Source organism: Lynx rufus, unplaced genomic scaffold (genome assembly GCF_022079265.1).
Source record: "Lynx rufus isolate CCGP_SWC_20201006 ecotype Redwood Valley unplaced genomic scaffold, mLynRuf1.p SCAF_2, whole genome shotgun sequence".
NCBI classification, from domain to species: Eukaryota; Metazoa; Chordata; class Mammalia; order Carnivora; family Felidae; genus Lynx; species Lynx rufus.
Genome location: NW_025814834.1, coordinates 189,607,007 through 189,634,825, shown reverse-complemented (window position 1 = coordinate 189,634,825; position 27,819 = coordinate 189,607,007). Strand labels below are relative to the sequence as shown.

Here is a 27,819-nt window from a genome sequence, read left to right as displayed (position 1 = left end):
CACCTGGCTGAATCACACAGGTCATGATCTCAGTGTTCGTGAGTTTGAGCCCTGTGTTGGGCTCTGTGTTGACAGCTCAGAGCCTGGAGCCTGCTTCAGATTCTGTGTGTCCCTCTCTCTCTGTCCTTCCCCTGCTCATGCTCGCTCTCTCAAAAATAAAGAAACATTAAAAAAAAAATTACAAAAAAAACCCCAAAAATATGCAAGTTAGAAGACAACAGAATAACATCTTTAAATACTAAAAGAAAAACTATTCATATGCAGTGAAAATATCCCTCAAAAATGAGGGCAAAATAAAGACTTCCAGACAAGAAAAAGCTGTAAGAATCTATTTTGAATAGTGCCAGGGGGCTGGTAATATTATCAGGAAGTCTTCAGGCAGAAGTATGATAACAAATAGAAACTTGGATCTCAAAAAGAAAGAGTTCCAGAAACTGTAAAAATGAAGGTAAATTTTATTTTATTTTTTTTTTAATTTTTTTTTTCCAACGTTTATTTATTTTTGGGACAGAGAGAGACAGAGCATGAACGGGGGAGGGGCAGAGAGAGAGGGAGACACAGAATCGGAAACAGGCTCCAGGCTCTGAGCCATCAGCCCAGAGCCCGACGCAGGGCTCGAACTCACGGACCGCGAGATCGTGACCTGACTGAAGTCGGACGCTTAACCGACTGCGCCACCCAGGCGCCCCATGAAGGTAAATTTTAAAAACCCTTTTTCTTATTGGGTGCCTGGGTGGCTCAGTAAGTTAGATGTCCCCTTCTTGGTTTTGCATCAGGTCATGATCTCATGGTTTGTGACCTTGAGCCCCGCATCAGGCTCTGTGCCGACAGTGGGGAACCTGCTTGGGATTCTCTCTCTCTGCCCCTCCCCTGCTCAGGTTCCCTCTCTCTCAAAATAAATAAACTTAAAAAAATAAATAAAAACACTTTTTCATATTTATAATACCTTTAAAATGTAACTGTCTAAAGAAAATGTAACAATTACATGGTTTATAACATGTGAAAGTAAAATGTACAATGATAGCACAAAAGATGGGTCAAAAGAATTAGAAATATAAGGTTTATAAAGTTCTTACACTATACATAAAATGGTATACTTGAAGGTAGGCTGTGATAAGATAAAGATGTATGTGGTAATAGCTAGAGCAGCCACTAAAACAAAATTTAGGAAAAGGTATAAGAAGTTCAACATGGGGGGAAAAAAATCAAGATGGTCATGTTTTTTCTAAATGGCCAAAGAGAAAGAACACATCTCTACTTGAGGCTTCCTCCTCTACAGAAAGTTTAAATGTTGGAAATCATCAAGGCTCTGCTCTAAGTCCTTTTTTCATTTCTACATTTGCTGCCTACGAAAATATCATCTACAGTCACGGCTTCGATGACCATCTGTGACAATCTATCTAGACCTTAAAACTACACCTGTTTCCTGAGTTCCTACCATATATTTTTAACAATCTACTGGACATCTCCAGAAACACCTAAAACTCGGAATGTCTAAAATTAAACTCGATCTTTATCCCCAGTGTGATCTTCCAGTTTTCTCTTCTCAGGTTAAAAGCAGTTATTCACATAACAGCTCCAATCAGAAAGCTGTAAAACATCCTTAACTCTTCCTTCTTCCTCACCATCTAAAACAAATCTGTTACCAGATATTAAGTCTACCTTTGATCTACCTACTTTATTCCATCTCCACCATGCTCCTTCCTGAGGCAGTTATCTCTTCATAAGGTAAATTCAGTATTACTTAAAACTTTTCAATGACTTCCCACTGCACTTAGGATAAAATCCAAAATCCTTAACAAAGCTTCCAAAGGCCCTTCATGATCTGACCCCACCTCCCTACCTTGCTGTCCATACTCATCCTCTCCAATGTTCTTTCTCACTACTAGGCTTTCCATTTGTTGCTCCCCCTGCAAAGATGACTGTCCCTGGTATTACCCCATCCCCTTCACTTAAATGACTCTACTCAACTTTCAATTCATTTTTGACTTAAACATGTTTTTTTTTTTTTTTAAGTAGGCTTCACACCCAGTGTGGGGCCCAACGCAGGGCTTGAACTCACGGCCCTGAGATCAAGAGTTGGACACTTAATCAACTGAGTCACCCAGGAGTCCCAACATTAGTTCTTTAGGGAAGTCCTTTCTGACTTTTCTTGACAGGTTAGCTCTCATTATAATAAACTTATCACCCTGGATTTCTCATCACACTTGTAATTATTTGTTTAATGTCTTCTTCCTATATACTGCATCCTATACCAAAATGTAAGTAGGCTCCATAAGGGTGGGAACCTTGTCTATCAACTCACAACCTAGAATATAATGCTTTTCATATGGTAATCCCAAATCTGTTGAAAACAACACCAAAAGCATATTGAGAAAGTAAAAATACCCAGAGAGATACCAAAGCCAAGACAAGAATATAGACACACACAATTAAGAAAAGAGAATACTGGGGGAACTGGTGGCTCAGTCAGTTTGATATCGTAGTTCATGAGTTCAAGCCCCACATCGGGCTCTGTGCTGGAGCCTGAAGCCTGCTTTGGATTTGATGTCTCCCTCTCTCTCTGCCCCTCCCCCACTCATTCTCTCTCTCTCCCTCTCCCTCTCTCAAAAATAAATAAAACATTTTTTAAAATTAAAAAAAAAGAGAGATTATTTCATAAAACCTGGGCAGACCTTACCTCTAATAATCACAAGAAAAGAAGTTGGGAGAGTAGAGAGGTAGGTATAATTTAAATGGTCTAAGTTAATGTGGAGAAAAATGGCCCAGGTTAAACAACTAACCAAGGCATATTGCTTGGGTTTGAAAATCCAAGCCCCAAGCGTGGTTTCTCAAAAGTACTGTCTACCTGCACTAGAATTAAGATGAATTTTAATGCAGATTCCTAGGCTCCATCCAAGATGACTAATTCAAAATCTCTGGAGTTGTGACCCAGGAATCTAAAATTTAAAAACATTAAAAAAAAAAATTTAAGTTTATTTATTTTGAAGGGGGAAGGGGAGGGAGAGGAATCCTAAGCAGGCTGCTGTCAGCACAGAGCCCTACGTGGGGCTCCAACTGACAAACCATGAGATCATGAACTGAGCCCAAATCAAGAGTGGGACACTTAACCAACTGAGCCACCCAGGTGCCCCTAAATTTTAAAAACATTCAGGGCGCCCGGGTGGCTCAGTTCGTTAGGCGTCCGACTTTGCCTAAGGTCACATCTCATGTTTGCGAGTTCAAGCCCCTCATGGGGCTCTGCTGAGAGCTGGGAGGCTGGAGAGACTGCTTCAGATTCTGTGTCTCCCTCTCTCTCTGCCCCTCCCCTGTTTGCACTCTATCTCTCTCTCTCTCAAAAGTAAACATTAAAAAAATTTTTTTTTAAACATTCTAAGTGATTTTTACTTTAAACTTGAGTTTAAATGGGAACCTCCAATTCAAATTAACTACCACATTCCTACCTGTATCTTTTTTTCCCCCACTGTGAGAATCTTGGTTCCCCCACAACATCAATATATGTACTCATTTTTTCTACCCTACCATGCACATAAAATAGTTTCAGAATTGTTCCCAACTTCCCAACTTCTTTTCTCGGGGTTACTGGAGGTAGAGACAGCCTCTAGTGAAAAACCACTAGACAAATCCATTAAGTAAAGGTCATAATTTCTTTGCAATTCTTTTCAACCTTAGTATGTATCCCATGAAAATAACAGAATGCTCTTTAAGTTTTTTGAATTTTTTGTGTGTGATTATTTTATCCATTTGATATGATGTACAGCTTGTTTCTGCTCATATTCAGTTCCAAGGTTTCCTTTTTCCATCCTGTTTGATTATATGTAATATTTTTTAGATGTGTAAAACACTTACATGGCTTAGAACTAAATAAAAAGATATACTTGAAGTCTTATTCTTGTCTATAACCCTTCTACCTGAGTTCCATCCATCTTCCATGGTTAACTATGTTCACTACATTTCTAGTTTATTATTCCTAAGTTTCTTTTTGTAACAATAAGCAAATATGTATTTTTCTCCCCCACACACACATAAAAAGTAGCACAATATACCCCCACATATATATAACATTCTTTTGTATTTTTCTTTCTGTACCCTAAACTCCTGTAAGTTAATAGGCTAATTTTCTTTAGTAAAGTGAATAGCACAAAAATTTTAATTCCTTTTCCTCTAGTTCAGATTACATAATTATTCCATTATAGAAACCTAAAGAGTGTTTTTTAAATTCTTCTGGAATATTCAAAGAGTTATTTTTTTTTTAATGTTTATTTATTTTTGAGAGGGAGAAAGAGACAGAGCATGGGGGGGGGGGAGGGGCAGAGAGAGAGGGAGACACAGAATCTGAAACAGGTTCCAGGCTCTGAGCTGTCAGCACGGAGCCTGACGCGGGGCTCAAACTCACAAACCGCGAGATCATGACCTAAGCCAAAGTTGGACACTTAATCCACTGAGCCACCCAGGTGTCCCAAAGAGTTATTTTTAATATTGTAATCTCCCTTCAATACTCTGGCATAAGTGAAAAGGAATTTTACCTAAATATTAAAATTTTATTTGAATTCTTTTAAATGACCATGGCAACATTTGTCCTCTGGGTGATAGAAGAAATAGTGAGCAGCACACTGTAGGAGTGTGCAAAACAAATCTAAGGACAGCAAACTGTAAAATATGAAAACAGAAATAGGACCTGAGAAAAGGAGAAGATAAACCAGTTTCCATTTGTCTCCATTTGCAATGTTTACTTACACTATTTCTGTGTTTACAAAAATAAAATTAGAAGCAATCATGACAAGTTCTAAGCACCTAAAGCTAGGTGGAAAAGACTTTTTTTAAAGAATAATCATGAGGGATGCCTGGATGGCTCAGTCTGTTAAGCATCTGACTTGGGCTCAGGTTATGACCTCACAGTTCATGAGTTTGAGCCCCGTGTCAGGCTCTACGCTGGCAGTGCAGAGCCTGCTTGAGATTCTTTCTCTTTCTCTCTCTCTCTCTCTCTCTCTCTCTCTCTCTCTCTCTCTTTCTCTCTCTGTCTCTCTCTCTCTGTCCCTCCCTGCTCATGTCTTCTCTCTCAAAATAAATAAATAAATAACTTTAAAAAATAAAAAAAGTAAAGAATAATCATGAGCTGGCAATCTCTGGAAGTATTAAAGGTCTGCCTAAAGCAAGAGACTAGAACAGATAATCTCTTTAGTTCTAAGAGCAACATCATCCTCCACCTTCCCATTTCTCCCGTTCCCCCTTCTTTCCTCGTTATACCTAAATTATATCTTCCAGTTGAAACTGTAACAGTTACCTCCAAACCAGTTTCAGAATATGACTTGGGCTGGCCAGCAGCATGGAATTCAGCAGACTGGATCTGGCACTCTCAGGTGGACTTACACTTTAGTTGAAGCTGAGGTCAGACAAGTAAATGCAGTATGTAACTGATCTCCATGTACTATTCACTACCAAATTTGGACCAAGCTCTTCAGCTTGGCATTCATATATTCATGGAATCTCTGCATTCTGGCTCCATCCCAATTCTTATTGGTCCCTCCCAAGAACCCCTGTAACCAACTGTTTCCTAAGAGTGTTTTTTATTTAAAAAAACAAAGAAACCTAAATCTTACTCTTCTTCAAAACAGAGCTCAATTACACTTCCTCAATACTTTTCTACTGATTCACCCTTCCTGTATTCTCATAACACTTAGTCTTTTTGCCACTCACTTTAGAACCTCATCACACTTCCTATAAGCTCTTCTAAATTTTCACAGCACTTATTAGTTTCACCCCTCATTTAACACTCTTTTGCTAAGTCACATATACAGTAGTTATTATTATGGCTTACACACAGTAGGTGTGCCCAATTAGTCAATTCATCATAGCACAGCACTCTCTCTATTACAGAGCTATTTACATACCATCCTAATTCCTTGTTTATATATATCCCCCTTATCCATTAAAGATTATAAGCTTCCTTAAGGGCCCTGTGCTATGTTTCTTAGTACTGCCAAAGCCCAACATACTGCTCATAAGAGTATGTAAATAAATCCTTTTCAAATTTAATGAATGAAAGACTAAATTAGCTGAAAACAAGAGGATATGATCTAGAATAGTGATTGGAAATTTGTAGTCCATAAACTGAACTCACTCAACAGACTCATGTTTGGCCTGCACAGTATTTAAGAAAACGAGAATTAACAACATTTAGAAATTGGGAAACTGCACACAAAATCCAGATTTCTGGGAAAAAATTGTTAAGATCGGACATATGCCCTAAAAACCACAAGTGCCTGCTCCACATTAGACATGCACTCCTCAGGCATCTTTTTTGCTTTGCTCATTTATGTCACCTCTCTGGTCCCTGCAAGTATATAAGTTTACAACCAGTGATATAGACCCATGAATCTCTGGTGGGCTTTCTAAGGCACTTATTCAAATTTGGGGCATTTCTACTCCCTACCTACTGTGTTTTTCCAATGCTAAACAAGTTTATCAAAATCTGCTAGCCTTCCCTCATCCTCAATCTTGATAAAAGGACTCTACTGTATAGTAGTGCCTAGTAGTAAAGCCAGAAAACACAGCTTAGATAGATCACTACTACTTGGTTAGAATGACTTTTTTTCTTTTTGATTCATGGATCAAATTTTATTATGTATTTCCTCCACTGAAATATTCTGTAAGAATAGACTCTTATTCAAATTATACGATTTACAATCACTTCTCATACCGAGTCAGCCAGTTAACAGACAGTTCATCCTGGCAAATTAAATTCAATAAACATTTATACATTGTTTGCAAAATTATAGGCCCTGCACAATGGTTAAGGCATGAGATTTGGTATCTCCAAATCTACCAAGTCTGGTACCAAATATTGGCTCCTCTCTTCTATAGCTGAGAAACTCTATAAAGTTACTTCTTCTCTAAGCCTTAGTTGCCTTACTTTTCAAATTTGGACAGTAACGGTACTTATTTCCTAATACTGTGGTATGACTTAAAAAGACAAAGATGTAAGAAGGCACTTTGGCATGTAGTGCCTGACACACAGAAAATAATAAAAGAAGCTATCATTTAAGTACTTGAGTACAGAAATAAAAACTAATGAAACAAGATATTTAAACAAAATTCTCTAAATCTATGATACTGTCATTAATCAAGCATACGGAAACACAAGAGATTAGTTCTATAGGGAGGAGAGAGGTAACATATGAGCCAAAAGAACAAATAGGATAACGCCAACTAGAAAAAAAGGCAGAAGGGAGAAAGTCTAAGGACACGTAAGAGACAAACAAAAGCAAGAAAAAAAAAAATCACAGTTTTTATTTCCAGGGACAGCTAGTAGGTTGGAATAGGCAAAAAAAAAAAAAAAAAAAGATACATGCGAAGGAACTTGAGACACTTGATTGTCTAGCATGGTACACAGTACAATGCATAAATCAGTAAATGCCTTTAATAAATCTAGTCAAACAAAAAAGACAAAAGTGTTGAGACAGGAAGGCTTAAGAAAAAAAAAGAGTAACTACCATCTAAAGCTCTATAAACTCCCTTTTTTCCACATGCACATACACACATACACAACACACGACTGGGTAATTCCCATATAGGAAAATAAACATAACGTGTGCAGGCACAAAAATAAGTTGAATTATTTGTTGCAGAACATAAATTAGGTAGGAAACCAACGTGATGGTCCATCAAAAAGCTCAGATGAGGAACCAGGGCTTCTTAAAGAACTGGTTAATTTTAGGGCTAAACAGGAATGATACAAGATGAGCCTGGAACATCTTGTGGTGCCAGGAAGTTAAGAAGTGCTAAACAAAATAATAGGGCCATGTCAAAAGGGCACAGGAGCCAACTTGCAAGACCCCTGATGGCCAAAGCTGCAACAATTTGAATAACAAATAATGACAGCACAAAGAATAAATGCCCATGAGTGCACACTATGCAAATAAATGATTAAGTAAATAAAAGGGGAATAAAGAACAAATCTTCCATACAGAAGAGTCCCAATTAGGGGCGCCTGGGTGGCTCAGTCGGTTGGGCATCTGACTTCGGCTCGGGTCATGATCTCACAGCTTGTTAGCTCGAGCACTGCATCAGGCTCTGTGCTGACAACTCGGAGCCTGTAGCCTGCTTCGGATTCGGTGTCTCCCTCTCTCTCCCTCTCTCTCTGTGCCCCTCCCCCCACTCACACTCTGTGTCTCTCTCTCAAAAAATAAATAAGCATTAAAAAAATTTTAAAAAGGAGAGCCTGGGTGGCTCAGTCAGTTAAGCAGCCGACTTTGGCTCAGGTCATGATCTTGTGGTCCGTAAATTCGAGCCCTGCATCGGGCTCTGTGCTGACAGCTTGGAGCCTAGAGCCTGCTTCAAATTCTGTGTCTCCCTCTCTCTCTGTCCCTTCCCCATTCACACTATCTCTGTTTTTCAAAAATGAATACATGTTAAAAAATTTTTTTTAAAATTAATAAAAGAAGAATCCCAATTAATATAGAGAAGGAATGAACGAAAAGAAAAAAATCACTAGTAGAAAATAATAAATACTGCTATAGTTATGATCTACCAATGAATGTTAAAATTAGCAAAAGCCTAAGAAACAGGGTACTTACTTGTATGCCCTCTAAGTAGCTCCCCAAAACATTTTATAACTTACAAAGTGATAAATAGTAATTTAATGCAGAAACCTGAAAGACATCACCTTTACCAAAGAACTAAGATTAACATTACCTTGTTATAAGACAGACATACTAACAGCAAGTACCTCTTGATATGACATACAGACAAGGGCCCATCATCTCTGCATTATCCTTCCCCAAAATGCATTACCTCAATCTAATCATGAGAAAACATCAGACATATCCATACTATAAAACATACCATCCAATACCATTCTACCAAACATTTCCACAAAATACCTGACAAGGACGCTTCAAAAGTATCAAGGTCATAAAAGACAAGTCTAAAGAACTGTTACAGATTAGAGGAGACTAAGAAGACATGACAACTAAACATAATGCAGGATCCTGGATTAGATCCTGAATTGAATCCTGTAATATAAATGGACATTAGGAGAGAAACTGATCTGAATGAAGCCTTGGAAGTTAACAGTACTATTTAGTCAAAAGTATTGTACTAACATTAATTTCTCAGCTTTTATCACTGTACTATGTTTATATAGGTTATGAACATAGAGCAAGTGAATGAAGAACACATGGGAACCCTTTCTACTATTTATGTAACTCTTCCATAAATTTAAAATTCTTTCAAGATAAAAAGTTGAGGTCAAACTTTCACTCTTTGCAGATGACATGATACTCTATATGGAAAACCCAAAAGATTCTACCAAAAAACTGCTAGAACTGATTCATAAAGATAAAAAGTTAAAGAGAAAAAAAAAAAAAAAAACCATAGATGATGAAAACAATACTAGTTGTAATACTTTTTTTTTAAACCATAAGCTCACTATCAACTTACCTGAACCGTAGGTATTGTTTTCCAGTGAATGCTACATTATCTCTGGTCTTACTTTATGCTGTCAGTCTTGTAACATAATAAAACTCTAACAAATTGATACTCTACCAAAAATAAAGTTATTCACTTAATAAAAAAAACATTTAATTTCCCTTTCTGACATCCTAAAAATGACTACTAATCAGAATTTTTTAAATTATATAAGCCTCTACAAAGCTTTATCTTTAATAGAAGCCAATATTGTTACTGTTCACAGCATAAAAATAATTTAAATAAAATCCTTACCTTCCAACCACTGCCAGCCTCTCTATAATATGGGAAGTTATCACAAATCCACTGGTAAATCTCACTTAGAGTCATTTTCTTTTTGGGTGAACTATTAATTGCAAATGTAATGAGGCTGGCATAACTGTATGGAGGTTTCCCATCTTTGTGCTGTTGGACTTCTTCCTGGTCCAGTGTTGTATTTGGGTCAAGGAGGGCATTCTTCTTGGAAATTCCTGTTCCATGTGCATTTTGTGTAGCATCAGATTTTTGGATGGCTGCTCTCATGGTGAGCTGTGGTAACCAGTCCATAGATGTTAGGCTGCTCTCCAGTTCAGATGTCATCCTGAAGGTAAATAGACTCCTTAGTCAATATCAAGGAAAGAACCCCTGCTTCTCAAAATATCCAATATTCACAAATCTAGGAGTTCCAAAGTGAGGGAAAGCCTGAGTTAAATCTGGAGGAAAAAGATTGAGTATGTTAATGACCAAACCAAATATTTAAGGGATCAACATTTCCAATCTTTTCTCTTAATTTTTTCCTCTCCAAAACACAACCAATTTGGTTTTAAAATGTTTAAAATACAGAACAATACACACACACAAAGTGATCCCAATGCCAATGTTTCTAAAAGACTGTCACTTTAAATAGGGCAACAGGATCACAGTATGAAAAATAACTCTGCAGTCCAGCTCTTTACTCACCAACACCACAGGCCCTTTAAAAACTTAACATTGTACATCTGGCATTTCTTTTACACAAATTTTAGGGAAGTCACACAAACAAAAGAATACCCAAAGTAGAGGTCAGAGAAGTAACCGAGAAATAGGCACAGGAATTTCCAAGGAGGAAAGAAGGTAGAATTGAGCAGGTGGGAGGTAGGAAAAGCAAGCAGGATACACAAGAATAGTAAGTAGACAAGCTAGCTGGGGGAGCTGATAGAAAAGAGGAATGCAAATTCAAGGACACTGATGAACAAGAGAAAAGAGAATATGCAGTACCCAGGCAGTTAAAAAAAGCAAAACAAAATAAAAAACAAAGTCAAGGAACAAGATTAAGAATACCAAAGATCTGGGAGTATAGGATAGGAAAGATTAAATCATATAAATGGATAGCAAGAAGCATTAAAAGCTCAGGACAGGCTAATGCAAACATCCAATGATCTGGATTCTATAATGCGTTTCTCTCCAAGGCTAAAAAATGCAGGCCATTATCATCCGAAGAAAGAAACAAGAAAAAATCTACCAGGTCAACACATATTCTGGAGAAGGGAGAAAGCTGCTCCAAGAATTGAAGATAAAAATATAGAAACAAAGCCTGACACTTCACACTGGAATTGCTAACTTTCAACGGAGAATACAAACCTCTCTACCATACCATCAAAGAAACAGGAATAATGACCCTGACAATAGAGAATTAATGAAAGACTTCTAAGTGATATCAAAATAATGGGGGGGGGGGGGGGGAGACAAGAAACTTGAAGTACCTCAGTCAAAAGAAACAATTTGTGGTAAATAAAATCCAATACAGGCCCTTATCCCAAATGGAATATGTGCTTAGGATATGAACTTCTGGGAAGGAATACAGAATTGATAAAGAACATAGCCTCTCAAGTCAGATCAGAGTTCAAGTACTGATTCCACCAGTTATTAGCTGTGGGAAATGAAAATGTTAATATCTCTAAACTCCAGCTTTCTCTTTGGTAAAATGAAATAATAGTTCCTACAGTTAAAATACTACTTTGAGAATTAAATGTGGTAGCATTTACACAGAAGAAACATCCATCATGTGTTAGTTAATAATATTACTCTAGGATTATCTGGCAAGGCAATGCACTATAAAGTAAACCAGATTAGGCAACAACAATTATAAATCAAAAAACAGCCATGAGGATTCTATCTGCATTGTAGTAGAGTCCTATTACCTTGCTCTTCAGAGATTTTGAACCATCGTTTTACCTTTTTCGTTTCCTCAAATTCCCCCCATCTCTACTCTATGCATTCCTCTGATATCTAAACCTTAAATTCCTCTACACAGCACCTTCAGAGATGTAAAACAAAAACAAAAACCTTACCATCCTGCTCTATACTCTCAGCATTATATGAAATGCTTTTTTCCCAGCATGAAATAGGTTATGGGAACTTAGGGAATAAGACAACAAGATAACTCAGACATCACAGATTGTCAAATGAGTGGGCAAAGTACCCTAGATCTCAAGTTAAAGACTTGCCCCCATTCACAAAGGTAGTTAACAGTAGAACTGAAACCAGAGCCCAGGTCTCCTCATTTCAATCAGTAGCTTTTCTACCACCTCATCTGTAAAGTGAGCGTAACAGTACCTACCTCACCTGATGTAAAGTACTGAGAACAGTGACTGGCAAACAGTAAGTATTCAATAAATGTTAGCTACTGGTGGTGGTGGTGATGATGCTAATAGTAGTTGCTGCTGTTATTATTATTCACATTTCATTGATAAACACTGGCAATTATTATGCCATGCTGTCATCCTATTTGCCTCAATTAAGGCTCCACTGAGTAGCTTTATTTTGTTCAAATTCCCAAAGGAGCCAGTCACATATATATTCAAAGTTACTATAAATGTACATTCCAAATTGGAATATAACTGATATTGCAGATACCCCATTCAGAACCATCTTTAATTTCTGCTTCCTTCCCCCAGTGTCACTGAAAATTTGAGTCTCAGTAATATAAACATGTAATCAGTAGGTACTTAATACATGTTATAACAGTTAACAAGAATTTATAATTACACATGTACAAGACCGTTAGAGTAAAATTTTGTGTACACACACACACACGAAGTATGATAAAATTTCTGGAAAACTGTAGTCCAAATAGGAAGGTCAAACATAAGGAAGAATTGAAAAAGAAAGCAAGGCTGAGCTCTGGGTGCAGTTAATAGTACAAAAAAGGGAGAGGACAACATGGGCCACAGCCTTCAGAGGTAGAGAAGAAAGAACTTGGGCTAAGATTTGAAGAAAGTTAAGACCTAAACAAACTAGAAAGAAAATGGTTCCTAGTCATCAAAAACACCATGAGCAAGAATCTTTCCATTGTTGTACTTATCTTCATATGGTTCTGCTAAATCAAACGTGAAGTACACTATAAAATGTTAAACTAAAAAAAAATTATAATGTCGTTTATTCTTGAGAGAGAAAGCATGAGTGGGGGAGGGACAGAGAGAGAAAGGGACAGAAGATCTGAGAGCAGCAAGCCCGATGTGGGGCTCAAACTCACAAACTGCAAGATCATGACCAGAGCCGAAGTTGGGATGCTCAACCGAGTTACCCAGGTGCCCCTCAAATTTAAACTCTGAAAAAGTGCGGCTTCTGTTTGCAATTTATTAAATTTTAGATATTCTTAGCAGTAAGGTAAAAACTGCTTCCATTGTTGATGCATCATCTGGCTGTGGCCATGGTCCTCCATTAAACGCTAAAGCACACAAAAAAAATGACCATTAAATTTGGCCAGATCATCAGTAACTTTAGAAAGAAACCTTTTAATGGAATGGTGATGACAGAAGTCCACTTGTATAAAAGAACAGATGGTGACAGAACAAGAGCACGGGAGGCTCTGAGGAATCTGGTTATGGAAGTCTGGTTGAGAAATGTCAGGCCCTCATTACCTCACCTCATTCCAAGAGCTTCCTAGCTGGCCTCCTAGACTCTAATTTCTTACCACCCCTCTCTGCTAATCACCTCCAGAGTCCAAGCATACCCTCTAAGAGAAATCTCTGAGCACTGTTTTCATGTCATCATGCCCAAAGACTTTCAGTGGTTTCCTTTCTCCTATTAAACTACAGGTACTTTAGTTTTTATTAATTCTTTTCTAAATTCCTGGAGCAACTATAACCTCAATTTGGTATTTACCATGCTGTTTCATATGTTTAACTGCATCATATGCTTAAGCTTTCTACCCTCACTCTCTCTTCCTCCACCTCCACATTGAGGACAGTAACCACACAACTAATACTTCAGATGCTACTTAACACCATGCCAGGTACATGTTATCTGAAAAACACAGTACTTGGATAAAGAACATTCGTTTCTGGAATGTCTTTTCCTTCTAATACTGCCTAGCTGGCTTCTACTTTTTCTTCAAGACTCAGCCCAAACACCTCCCTCTCCAGAAAGCCTAGTCAATCCATTCTTCTTATCTTCCATTTCCTAAATTAAACTAGATCCTGCTCCCATAGAATACAAATATCTCTATCCCAGGATTTATACAAGATTATAATGATCTTTATCCACCTCTCCAGAGACCATGAGGTCCTTGGAAGAAGAAACTTTCTTCTTTTCTCTCTCTGTCCAAAGCCTGGGAACATAACGGATAAAGGGTCAATAAAAGATGATTAAATGACTGAAATAGTGACTATCCAATGAAGGTGTGGGTGTGGTTCTTCCCAAACAAGTGAGACCATACACTTTTACAAGCTAAAAGGAAGAGATGGGGGGGGGGGGGTGGGAGGAGGGGAAGACACAATAGCACAAGGTAAGGATATCACAAGATTGAAGTCCTTTATGAACTGGAAAAAAAAAAAAAGTAGGACTCAGACTGACAAGTAGCACTACACAGGAACAGAGACAGTTTTAGAAGAGCAGGGAAAAATGGGGAGATGGAAGCAAAGACAAAAAGATAGTGTTACTTATGGGAGAAAGCAGGGCATGAAAACTCATGTCTGAAATTTTTCAATCTATGATATTACTTAAAAAAAGTTCCATAAGAAATCTTTTCTGCATAAAATGAAAATGTAAAACAGCATCAAAATACAACAACTCAGGGTTGCCTGGGTGGCTCAGTCGGTTAAGCATTGGACTTCAGCTCATGATCTTGCAGTTCTGGAGTTGGAGTCCCGCATTGGACTCTGTGCTGACAGCTCAGATCCTGGAGCCTGCTCCACATTGTGTCTCCCTCTCTCTCTCTGCCCCTCCCCCGCTTGCACTGTCTTTCTCTCTCAAAAATAATAAAGATTTAAAAAACAGTTTTTTAAAGATATGACAACTCAACATTGTCATGAAATGGGGGCAGGGGAGAGGGTTCTAATCCCACTTTATGAAACACTGCCACTGATACGATACCAAATAAGCTTGCTAGCTACTTTAGCACATTGCTTGGCCTCCCTCTGCAACTTCCCTAACTCCCAAGAAGTAACCAAGGATTACTCAGGTAAGTTTTCAAGTTTTCAACAGTATCAAAAAGGGGGGAAGTGGGTAGAGATATTGCTGGCTTCCTAAATAAAGGTAAGAAGAAAACACCAAGGAAAATAAAATAAGAACAATGAGGATAATGATGTCGTGATCTAGATATTCCTGAATCCTTGCACTCTTCCTAGCATTTGGCATTTCATCTTAAAAGACTTAAGAAAAACTGTAACAAAGATTTACTCATAAGAAAAACTGAGCAAGTGAAAACTCAAAAGAAATCCTTGTAATAAACACAGGAGTACTTCTAGTCACATGCATTTCAAGGTATGTATATGTATATGTATATGTATATGTATATGTATATGTATATGTATATGTATATATTTTTTTAAATATATAACTCTTGTTACAGCATCTTAGCACCTAAGACAACTGGAAGCAAGGTCTATGGCAGAAAACTACTAACCGCCACCCAACATCTGTTTTTACCTTCTTCCTTAGGAATACAACCTTTCATTCTGGATGGCATTGTACCTCTTACCGTTCCTCCTCTCTGAAATGTGGACACAGTAGCTATTGCTCCAGAAGTCAGCTTGGATCACAAGGTGATCTCTGAAAATGGAAGCCACACACTGAGGATGTGAGAGCAGAGAGAAGAAATCTGGGTCCTTGATTTTTTTGTGAAGCAATTGTGAAGCTGCCATCTGAGCCCTGAACTGCCTACCTTCCAGACTTCTGTGTGAAACTACTACAAAAAGATATCTATCAGCAGATGAATTCAATTATTAACAAACATGAAATTTGGGACATGAAGTGGGGTGATACAAATAATAGAACCTAAAATAAGAGACTCTTAAAGCAGGAGTTGATGAGGCAAACAATAACTCTGATATTGCAGGCTGGAAAGCTAGTGACCTTATTAAAGAATGAAAAGGATTTGGTCAAATTTGGTCATCTACAGAGGTTAGAAAGCAAACCATATACCAAATGAAGCTAGAGCAAGGCGAGAAATACAGGAAAATTTTAGAATGCTGGCATGTGTTGGCTCCCTCCGGTCACTTAGAACAAAGTTGTAAGAGAAATAAAATAAACTTCGATTAGAGTTGCAAGCAGAGATGGAGAAAATGCAGATTTGCTAAGGGAGGTAACTCCCTATGGCCTGCAATTTAAACTAACACTCCCATAATTTAAAGCTTTGCATAGCTGAAAAAACACCAACTGTTTCTGAAGAAGCAAAGTGAAGTAATTGAATGGTAGCTGCAAAACTGCAGCCTTGGCAAAAGAGAAGACTGGTGCCTTGCCACACAAAAGCAATGATGTAAGGGTGTTGTCTTTCCACCCACGATCTCCACCACTGTTTCAAATGGCCTCATCAGAACCATCATTTCTTCAGAACCCAGAAGAGGTCAATGAACCTGATCGGGGGAAAAAATACTCTTCATTTCCACTAACTTGTGACTGAAATTTAGCATCCCCTTGAATTACAAGGTCAGACAACAAATCATAGTAGCATTAACAGTACTTGTGACTTCTGCCACCAATAAAAATAACAAATATATTCCTATCACATGCAAATGTTGCAGAATCTCAACTATTAAAGTCAACTACTTTAAAATTACGCTACTGTATTAGACTTGCCACTAGATCTTTTATTTCAAGTGTTAAAAGCACAGATATTATGACGTTTTCAAGTTAATATTTTGCCAACCATATTTCAACAGAATCAGTTTCCTGTATAATCCTAAGTATTTTATTTTGTGAATTTTGAGACATTATTCTGAAACAGATCCACAGGTTTCACCAGACTGTTAAAGGGGTTCCATAGCACCAAAACAAGATTGGAAATTCCTGGGGTAAATGGAGCACAAAGGGCACAGTCTTCACACTGAAAAACTGTCTTGGCAGATACTTTAGATCAAAACGGCAAAAAGTCTACAAAGTATTTTAAAATAACTGTATGGAGGGTAGGGGGAGAGAAAGAGACTAGACACAAAAGCTCTTATGTTTCCAAAATAATACCCAAGCCCATCAATAAGAAGTGAGCTATAAAAGCTGCACATTTACCAGAAAGGGCATCTTCAATAATATCCATCTCAGATGTGGCCATGGAAGATAATGGACAAGGTAGGATCTTTCATAGGGCACAGGGGACAATGGAGGCCCTATCAAAGAGCAAAATCAACAAATTTATTACACTGTCAGGGAGTCACTGTCATTCTTACCCAGTAAGATTTTATAATGCATTAATGACTGTTGAGTGTTACCTGTTATCCTCTTTTCTGAATAAGTTTTTATTGCTGTTATCCTTACTCCTTCTCCACAACTATGTATTAGGTAGAATACAGACAACTCATCTTTGGTTTATAGATCTTTGAACCACAAGAAGCCACACCAGGATCTAATGAAAGAGACTGCAGCTATAGAGCTTGGATCTTGAGCTAATTATAGTAACTGGATGAAACTCTGGGTTGTCTCCCTTGAGAAAAGAGCAAGTAAGTTCAAGATACAGGAGGAAGAGTACATATGAATATTTATGTACTCACAGGGGCAGATTTGTAGTGGAAACCTAAAAAGAAATAAAATAATCTAATATAAATTGACTTTACATTCTATAACCATATGACATGAAATTAATTTTTTTAAGTTTATTTATTTATTTTGAGAGAGAGCAAGCACAAGAGAGTCGGGGGGCAGAGGGGGCAGTGGGGGAGAGAGAATCTCAAGCAGGCTCCATATGCCAGCACAGCAAACCATGAGATCATGACCTGAGCCGAAATTAAGAGTCAGATGCTTAACCGACTGAGCCACCCAGACTCCCTGACATAAAATTAAATTTTAACTTACAAATGAAATAATAATTTATTTCCAAGCAAAAGTAGCTGGTGTTACTTTAGTTTTCATATACCAGCAAAATCAAAGTTTCTACTCTTAGTTCAATTTCAGCAAAGTGGAAAAGATAAGACTTAGTGATTAAGAACACAGGTTCTTGAGCAAGTCTGCTTGGATTAGATTCCAAACTCTCCCACTTTCAGCTATGTGACCTTACACAAGTAAATTAACCTCTTTATGCCTCAGTTTCCTCATCTGTAAGATGAGGATAAAAATAGTACCAAACCCAAAGGATTGCTGTGAGGATTAAATGAGTTAACACACACAAAGCACGAAGAATAGTTTCAAAGAGGGGCACATGGGTGGCTCAGAGCCTCACGGTGGGCTCTGTGCTAACTGTTCCGGAGCCTGCCTGGGATTCTCTCTCTCCCTCTCTCTCTCTCTGCCCCTCTCCTGCTCTCATTTTCTCTCAAAATATATAAACTTAAAAAATAATAGTTTCTAACTTATAGTCAATAAGCACTCGATAAATGTCCACACTCGATTTTTATGATCAAATTCATACTCTTCAGGATTTTCTAAATTTTAATTTTTTTTTTAGATTTTATTTTATTTTAATCTCTACACCCAACATGGGACTCAAACTCAAGACCCCAAGATCAAGAGTCACACTAACTAAGCTAGCCAGGTGCTCCAGTATTTTCTAAATTTTAAATGGTTATCACTCTTACTCAGTGGTTTTAGACTTACATGCCCTAAATGACACAACAATCATTTAGCAACCTCAATGGAAATGAGCCCCTCATTCATACACTAAAGTGACCCAGAAAGGATTACATTTAAAATTTTTGTTTGTAGACTGTATATGAGAATTGAGAACATACTTTTCCCCATAAAATAAGGTGATAAGATGACTCGTGCAGCAGCCCACAAAATTCTACTTATTCCATAAAGGAATTCTAGGTCGACAGTTCTTAGAGTATAAAAGCCCCAGTTGGACATCTTGCAGCAGAGAGAAAAAGGAGTTACCCAGGGAAAAAAAAAAAGATTTACCATTTTCTTGGTGCAGGACCAGCTTGTTCCTGACAAAATTTCAATATGGTTTATATATGGCATACTTCTAACTACCTTCTATACCTTGAATCTCCCATCTCATATGTCCTAAGTCTCTAATACTGGCCCCCAAGGTTGGTATTATAAACTCCAAAATTAATTACTTGTTCTTCTTTTCTAGTAAAAACTCCCATCTTTTCAAAACAGTGATCTCTGCTCCATTTAGGAGAAAAATGGACAGCATCAAACTAATCTCCACTAAGGTATGAATAACTGAAGCTTTAAACTTTCTAAGTTTATGGCCTTTTTAAAAGATAAACTGAAAAATCCTCAGTGGTTCCAAGTGTAAATACAGGTGAAGGAATCATAATTGAGGAGGGAATCCAATACACAGTGAACTATCCAAAACTCTTGACTTTCTCAACTTCTCTTTCCCCCTAAAATTCCAAGAATATTCACTAACGCAAAATTCTGGGGGATTTAGTAGTGAGACAACCACCATTTGTAAAAACTAATGTGATTTCAGAGTATTTATCATAAAATCAGAGATGAAAAAGAACTTCATTGGGTCATTTTTTTTTAAGTCCTGGTATTACCCATCTTGGAGACCAACAATATTAAGATCTCCAAGGGAAGAAAAGTTCACAATTTACTCAATTATATACCTGTCTTAAGGTATTAACTCATGGTGTTTGGGGGGGGGGGGGGTGGAGGGGAGGTGGTTCATTTTGGGGTTTGTTTTTGTTTTTGTTTTTGAAGTTTAAACTGGCTAAGGGCACCTATGGCTCAGGTGGTAGAGCATGCAACTCTTCACCTTGGGGTCATGAGTTCAAGCCCCATATGTTGGGCACAGAAATTACTTAAAAATAAATAAACAGGGGCGCCTGGATAGCTCAGTCAGTTGACTTGTCCAACTTCAGCTAGGTCATGATCTCACCGTTCATGAGTTTGAGCCCTGCATCAGGCTCAGAGCCCACTTCGGATCCTCTGTCCCCCCACCCCCTCCACCCCTTCCCCTTTTGTGTGTGTGCTCTCTCTCTCACACACACAAATAAATAAAACATTTAAATTAACACTAAATAAAAATAAATATTTAAAAAATTAAAAGTTTTGGGGTGCCTGGGTGGCTCACTCAGCTGAGCATCCAACTCCTGATTTTGACTCAGGTCATGATCCTAGGCTCATGGGATCAAGCCCTGCATCAGGCTCTGTACTGAGCATGGAGCCTGCTTGGGATTCTCTCTCTCCCACACTGCCTCCCTTGCTCATGTTCTTTCAAATTAAAAAATATATATAAAAAGAAAATGAAAAAAAAAATTAAAAGTTTTAACAGGTTAATCTGTATCTCCCTTGCTACACAGAAGAAAATTTCTTTAAATTCTCTCTTGGAAAATTAGAACTGGTCAGAGTTCTATTTATGATGATGCTTCACATATTTTTACAGTATTAACACATCTTGTGTTCCTTTTCCTGTAAGTTTCAAGTCCAGAACTTCTCCAACAGGACCGGAATTTGAAGCCTAATATATTTACTGCCCTTCTCTAAATTATCTCCAAATTACTCTAACTAGAATCTTAAATTCATGAAGCTGTATTTTAAATTTATACAAGCTATACTCATAGTTCTAACTCCACTCAGTGTACAAACTTAGGGATCATGCAATCAAAAGATATTTTTAGGGGCACCTGGGTGGCTCAGTAGGTTAAGTATCCAACTTCAGCTCAGGTCATGATATCACAGTTCTTGAGTTCAAGCCCCGCATCAGGCTCTGTGCTGACAGCTCAGAGCCTGGAGCCTGCTTCAGATTCCGTGTATATCCCCCCCCCCCCTCCCCGTGCCTCTCCCATTCGTGCTCAGTCTCTCTCAAAAATAACTAAACATTAAAAAATATTTTTATGCTATATGTGTAACTCTCATCTTAGGTATCTTCTGCTCTACAATGTAGGAAGGAAAAATAAGTATTTTTGGACATTAACCACTCAACTACATTCTGTCATTAAGTAAATACTATATTTTGCATTTAAATCTCACTTACTGGAATCTGAGTAGTCCGACAGACTGATGAGCACTAATCCCTTTAACACAAGAACCCCCAAAGCCATCTTTGCAGCTGTTTTTTAAAAATCCAGACAGAACCTGCTATTAATAGTCCTTACACTTAGTTTAAAACACATATATAAAATGTACATACAGTAAAAGTCCTCTGAATAACATGTATTCACTGGCTCATCCTGTCTTAAGTGTACATTTATCCTGACCTCTCTACAACCATACTGCTTCAACCTACCATACAACATTACACAAGTAGTTTGGCATTAGTGCTGGCAGAGGGCTAACACTGGGAAGCTAATCCCATCTTATCATTTAGTGTTAAGTATGATGCACAGAAAATGCTGAAGAAACAGCCTGAACTTTTACACGTGAGGTCTATGATTCAGCTGGTCCTCAAAGTGTGATACAGACACCCTTTCAGGGAATCTGAAAGGTCAAAACAATTTTCATTGTAAGATGTTACCTGCTTTTTTCATTCTCGTCCGTTGATGAGCTTTTCAGATGCTATGTGATGGGTGATATCACATCAGACTGAATGCAGAAGCGGAGATGAGAATCCATCTCTATTAAACCAGTTTTTAAAATTTGCAAAAATGTAAAACCAATGCCAAACTTCTTACTTTTTTGTTTTGCAAAATACACTTAATGTTTCTTAAAGCACGTTATCATGGGCTTACTGTTATATCTTTGTAAATTAACAAATGTTTTAATTTTTTCTTAGTTTTAATTCCTAACGTAATAAAATTTGATAGATAAAACACACAAACAAAAGCTTTTTGGATACTAAATAATTTTTGAAAGACCAAAAAATTTAAGAACCATGTTATAATAACTTATTAACTTAAAGACTAAAGATCAGTTTCTAATATATTACAATGTAATGAAAAAAGAGCTTTCAAGTCACTCAAAAAGTTTGAATTTTCACTCTTCCACTTATTAACTGCAACCTCGAACAAGTCAAACAAACCTGTAAGCCTCACAGATTTGCTTTGAGTTGTAAATGACAAAAAATATGTGGAACACCCTAACACACACTTAATGCCTGGCACACAGTAGACATTCAACAAATGACAACCATTAGAAACCTTTAAAAAAGAAAAAGACACCTTGCTTGTTTTCCCCTTGGTCAATGAAGTCTCTGTAGTGCACAACATACAACAAATTTAGTTGAATTCAGTTCCACGTTGTGTATTTTTAAAAATGTTCAGTATCATTTAAGTTTCCCTGGCCACAACAGGTAGGTAACATCAGGCCTTTCATCCACGTTGTGGATTTTTAAAAACGTCCAGTATCACTTAAGTTTCCCTGGCCACAACAGGTAGGTAACATCAGGCCTTTCATGAGATGCACAAAACTTGAAAAGGCCAAAAATCAACCTCTAAATTTCCTGTAAGTCTTAAATAAGCAATCTGACATACAGCTGTTTAACAGTAGGAAATGTCTATAATAAGTATAGACTACTTGAGTTAGAGATGTTCTCAGAGTATCATAAATGTATTCTTCTAATGTCTACTTTTAGACTCCTGGTTATAACTTCAAGTATGGCTAGGTTAAAAGAAAAATCAGACTGAGTCTTACACAACAGACTTCAGTTTTCATAAGAAATGGACCAAAAATTTTAAAGAGTAGAGAGGGAGGGATCTGCGTGAAGAGGACATCCAATTCTAAACTTTAAAACAATAATCAATGAGGCACCTGGGTGGCTCAGTCAGTTGAGTGTCTGACTTCAGCTCAGGTCATAATCTCGCGGTTGATGAGTTCAAGCCCTGCGTCGGGCTCTGTGCTGACAGCTCATGGAGCCTGCTTCGGATTCTGTGTCTCCCTCTCTCTCTGCCCCTCCCCCGCTCATGCTCTGTCTCTGTCTCAAAAATAAATAAACATTAAAAAAAAGTTTTAAACAATAATCAATGAAGAAGAAAATTACAGAACTATACCAGTCAAAGGCATATTCGTTGAGGTAATTCAGAAAAATAAGTGAGAATGAGTTAAGCTAGAATCTAAGGGAATTTCACCATAAGTCAACTGATCAAACTATTAAAATCTAAATACAGACCTTCTATTGTAAGATCACATCAATCAATCATTATCAGTGCACATAATACATCAATACTGATTATCATTCCATGGCATGAGAGGGTCTGAAGAGGATTAACTTCCACAGACATCCCAGTGCTGTTTAGGGTAAAATGTTTACTAGTAATCTATAAAAAGATACTGCAGCTCAAACTTTATTAGACTCTAGGGGAATCTCTCTGCCTAGAGACTTACCTTGCTTATTCTACTATTAGCTCCTAAAGACCTTACATTTCTGTCTTTGTTTTTTGTTTCCTATCATCATCACTTCAAAGTTTCTCAGCTTTGCGGTCTTTAACACAGACTTTATCCTTTTTCTTTTCATCAAGCATGGTAATTTCTTCCATAAATCATCACAATCTTTTCTTAATGGAATAAACTACTTCCATAAACTACTTCCAGGTGCTCAAAAAAACCATAGTTCTTTACCATCTTCTAAAAATTTATTTGGCAATTTATAAATATGAAAGTTTTTCTTTACCCTTTTAACCCACCACTAAGCAGATACTGGGTTATCAGGTTCTTTTCTCAACAGAGTACTTAAAACTACCAGATTTCAAGACTTACTGTAAAACTGCAATAATTAAAACATACACACAAACTACAATAATCAAGACAAATGGTCTCAGTGAAAGGATAGATATATACATCAACAGAACAGGGTCCAAAAATAGACCCACACCTATATGGTCAATTGATTTATTATTATCATTACTGAAGTATAGCTGACATACAATGTTATAATAGTTTCAGGTGGACAACATAGTGATTCAACAATTCTGTATGTTACTCAATGTTCACCAAGTATAATCACCAATATTAACATTATTACAGTATTATGGACTATATTTCCTATACTGTACTTTTCATCTCCATGATTTATTTATTTTATAACTGGTATTCTCTACCTCTTAATCCCTTTCACTTACTTGTTTCCTGGCCAACTGATTTTTGATTAAAGTACCAAGACAAGTTAGGAAAGGAAAAACTTCAAAAAATGATGCTGTAACAACTGGTTATCTATCTGTATGAAAAGACATGCAATGGCCCTTATATCGTAAACAAAAACCTATAAACTGAATTACAGAAATGTAAAAACTAAAACTATAAAACTTCTAGAAAAAATCATGAGAGAAAATCTTTGTAACATTTGATTAAGCAAATATTTCCCAGATAAGACATGAAAAAAATCACAATTCATAGAAGAAAACTGGTAAGTTGAACTATATCAAAATTAAAAATTTCTGTTCTTCAAAAGACACTGTTAGGAGAATGAAAAGACAAGCCACGGCCTGGAAAAAAATACAAAGCATGTATCTTAAGAAGGACTTCTATCTCAAGTCCTTTGTATTCTCAAAACTTAGTAATAATAAAGAACACCCAATTTTTTTTAATGGGCAAAAGATTTAAATATTTATGTCTCCCTTTTGTGTTGACAGTTTAGCTCATACGGGAAAAGTCGAGCAGTGTTTTGCAGTTCATTTAAAGTAGTTCTATATATAACAATGTTATAAGCATTTCTTTAGAAATGGTTGAAACGCTTCTAAAATGTGATTATCGGCATATGCATGATTGCTGTAATGGTTGACATTCGTTTTAGAAGTTGTGAAATGTTATGACTTGTGCTTATGTAGACACAATCTTCTGCCTCAGTACAGAGGCAATGACTTCAATAAAGTCTACTGAAAGAAAAGATGAAAAAGAGAAAAGAAAGGAAAAAGAAAAAATGAAAAAGAGAGAAGGGAAGGGAAGGGAAGGGAAGGGAAGGGAAGGGAAGGGAAGGGAAGGGAAGGGAAGGGAGGAGAGGAGAGGAGAGGAGAGGAGAGGAGAGGAGAGGAGAGGAGAGGAGAGGAGAGGAGAGGAGAGGAGAGGAGAGGAGAAGAGAAGAGAAGAGAAGAGAAGAGAAGAGAAGAGAAGAGAAGAAAAAAGATAAAGGGAGGGAGGTGGGAGGGCAGATCTGAACAGATACTTCAACAAAGAAGATATAAGATGGTAAAGAAGAAGCACATGAAAAGATGCTCAACATCATTAATCATTAAGGAATCACAAATTAAAACTACACTGATTATCACTACATACCTATTAGAATGGCTAAAATTAAAAGACTGACCATACCAAGTGTTGCCAAAGATATGGAGCAACTGGAATTCTCACACACTGCTGGTGAGAATGTAAAATGGTACAATACTTTCAAAAACAGTTTGACAGTTTCTTAAACATAAACCTACCATGTGATCCAGTCATTTAATTCCCAGGTATTTACCCAAAATAGATCATATGTCCAAAGACACACATATAAATGTTCACAGCATTTTTATTTGTAATAGCTAAAGCTGGAAAACAATCCAAATATACAGCAACAGGTAAATGTTGTACACATATCCAATGGAACAAAAAGGTATGGACTACTGATGCATGCAGAGACACAGGTGAATCTCAAGGTAATTATGCTAAATTAAAGAAGATGACAAATAAAAAAATATATACTATACAGTTCCATTTCTATACAACTTGAGAAAATGCAAATATACATACAGGGACAGAAATGCAGATCAGTTGATATCTTGCAAAAAGTGACAAGAACCATACAGGGACTTGGGAGTGATGGTTATGTTGTGGTAACAATTTTATGGGGGGGGGGGGGGCAAGCTTATCAAATCATACTGTATCTCAATAAAGCTGTTTTAAATATATATACTGTAAAACCTTGGTTTGTGAGCACAATTTGTTCCAGAAACATGCTTGTAATCCAAAGCACTTGTACATCAAAGCAAATTTCTCCTTAAGAAATAATGGAAACTAGGATGATTTGTTCTACAACCCAAAAATATTCATATAAAAACGATTACAATACTGTAATATAATACAAAAAAATAAAGAAAATACAAAATATAAAGAAAGATAAACAAATTAACCTGCACTTACCTTTGAAAACCTTTGTGGCTGGTGTGAGGGAAACAAGAGAGAGGAGGATTATTGTGCAGGACGACTTTCACTAGCACTAACAAAATCACTGCTACCTATTGGTTCAATGGAATCTTTTTCTTTCCATGCAACTTTTAAAGGAACTCTCCAATGACACTTTTATTTCCTTTTGAGGATTTCACGGAAATGTGACATTGCATTGTCTTTAAACAGACTCATTTCTCACATTGCTAAAGCCTTATTCGGGTGGTGCTTTTCTACAAGATTTTGAACTGCTTCCCACATTTTACACATCTCCCTAATCTCATTTGAAGTGAGGGATTCCTCTGCCTTTTTCTCCTCCTCCTCTGCAAATGAGATCTCGTCGATAACCTCTTGTGTTGCTCATGATACAGATCCATCAGTTTGTCAGCTCCTGGCCATGTTCCTCTCCAACTCTTTTTTTTCTTTTTAATATTTATTTTTGAGAGAGAGAAAGAACACAAGCGGGGGAGAGAGCAGAGAGAAGAGCAGGAGAAGAGAGGATCCCAAGCAGGTTGCACACTGCCAACACAGGGCCTGGCAGAGGGCTTAACTCATGAACCATGAGATCATGACCTTAGCTAAAATTGAGTCGGACACTTAACCGATGAGCCACCCAGGCACCCCCCTCCACCAGCTCTTGAATATCGTCTTCATTCACTTCCAGTCCCATGCTCTTCCCTAAGAATATAATTTCATTGACAACTGGCAGCTCCTATCCATCTAAGTCATGTCCAAGAATGCAATCAGGCCACAGTTTTCTCCAAGAAGAATTGAGGGTTCTCTTGTTGATCCCATCCTAGGCTTTACTGAGGACCTTGAGGCAGTTCACAATGTGGAAATTACTTTTCCAAATTCTCGAAGGGTAAGGTTTGTTCCTTAGGTCATCTTGAAGCATCAGTGAAATAGTGCTTTGGTGTAAAGCTTTTTAAAGTTTGAAGGACTGGAGGACTGGAGTGGTGCTGGGAAGAAAGAACTTGACTTTAATGAACTCGAATTCCTCCAGTAAGTCATCCTCAAAGCCTGGAGGATGAGCAGGAGCATTATCCATAACCAGCAAGGCTTCAAGTGGCACCTTTTCTAAAAGGTGTTTCTTCACTGCAGGACCAAAGACCTTGTTGATCCACTCAATGAACAAGATACGAGTGACCCAAGTCTTACTGTTGGACCTCAATATAACATTTAGCTGGCTCTTCTGCACCTTGCATTTCTTGAAGGCTTGTGGATTCTCAGAATGATAGATGAGCAAGGGCTTGACTTTTAAATTACCGCTTGCATTAGCACAAGAGAGTAAGACAGTCTTTCACGGGCTTGTGATGGGGTATTGTATTCTCTCCTTCTGTAAAGTAGGTCCTCTTTGGCATCTTTTTCCAAAAAAACTCTGTCACCTTGCAGTTAAAAACTTACTCCAGCCAGTATCACTCAGAAACCATGAGCTTCTGGAACTCAGTAGTGAACACCTCAGCTGCCTTAGTGTCCAAATTCACAAGCTCTCTGTGCCTCACAACACTTTGGATGCCATTTCTCCTCTTACAGTTATCAAACCATCCCCTGCTTGCCTTGAAGCCTTCTTCCTTTTCTGTTGACGTACATGGTGGTTTACTTACAAGGCTGGCGTACAAGGCCTTTGCCTTACTGCAGATGAAATTCTCTCTCATGGTATCACCTGGTACTTGCTTCTCATTTATCCAAACCAGAAGTAACTTCTCTACATCTTCCAGAACATGTGGCCATCGCTTTGATATTTTGCTGCATCTAGCCCCCTTATTTCTTCTTTAATATTGTGCAAATGGTCGATGTAGACTTCTAAAATCTTGCAATTTCAGCCACTCTCATTCATACTTCACGATTTCCTTAACTTCCACCATAATCATTTTCTTCTTCTTACCACCTTTTTTTTCCAACCTTCTTCTGCATGGGGGCCATTGTATACACTCTCACAGATGTTGACTATAGTACAGTATTAATAAACTCTTGTTATATACTGTATTTAATGTA

At 37.5% G+C, this 27,819-nt stretch overlaps 1 protein-coding gene across 3 annotated transcripts in view; it reads right to left on the bottom strand.

Moving 5' to 3' along the window:
• The window catches only part of FOXJ3 (forkhead box J3), a 149,938-nt gene that overhangs the window by 90,171 nt on the left and 31,948 nt on the right, over nucleotides 1-27,819 (bottom strand). For 2 of the 3 annotated variants that reach the window (XM_047083141.1, XM_047083143.1), the window contains exon 3: nucleotides 9,724-10,048. In XM_047083141.1, coding sequence (XP_046939097.1) covers nucleotides 9,724-10,048 — 325 coding nt within the window. Of the gene's footprint in view, nucleotides 1-9,723; nucleotides 10,049-22,497; nucleotides 22,518-27,819 lie in introns of those variants that run through there. The other variant, XM_047083142.1, reaches the window with a different exon arrangement.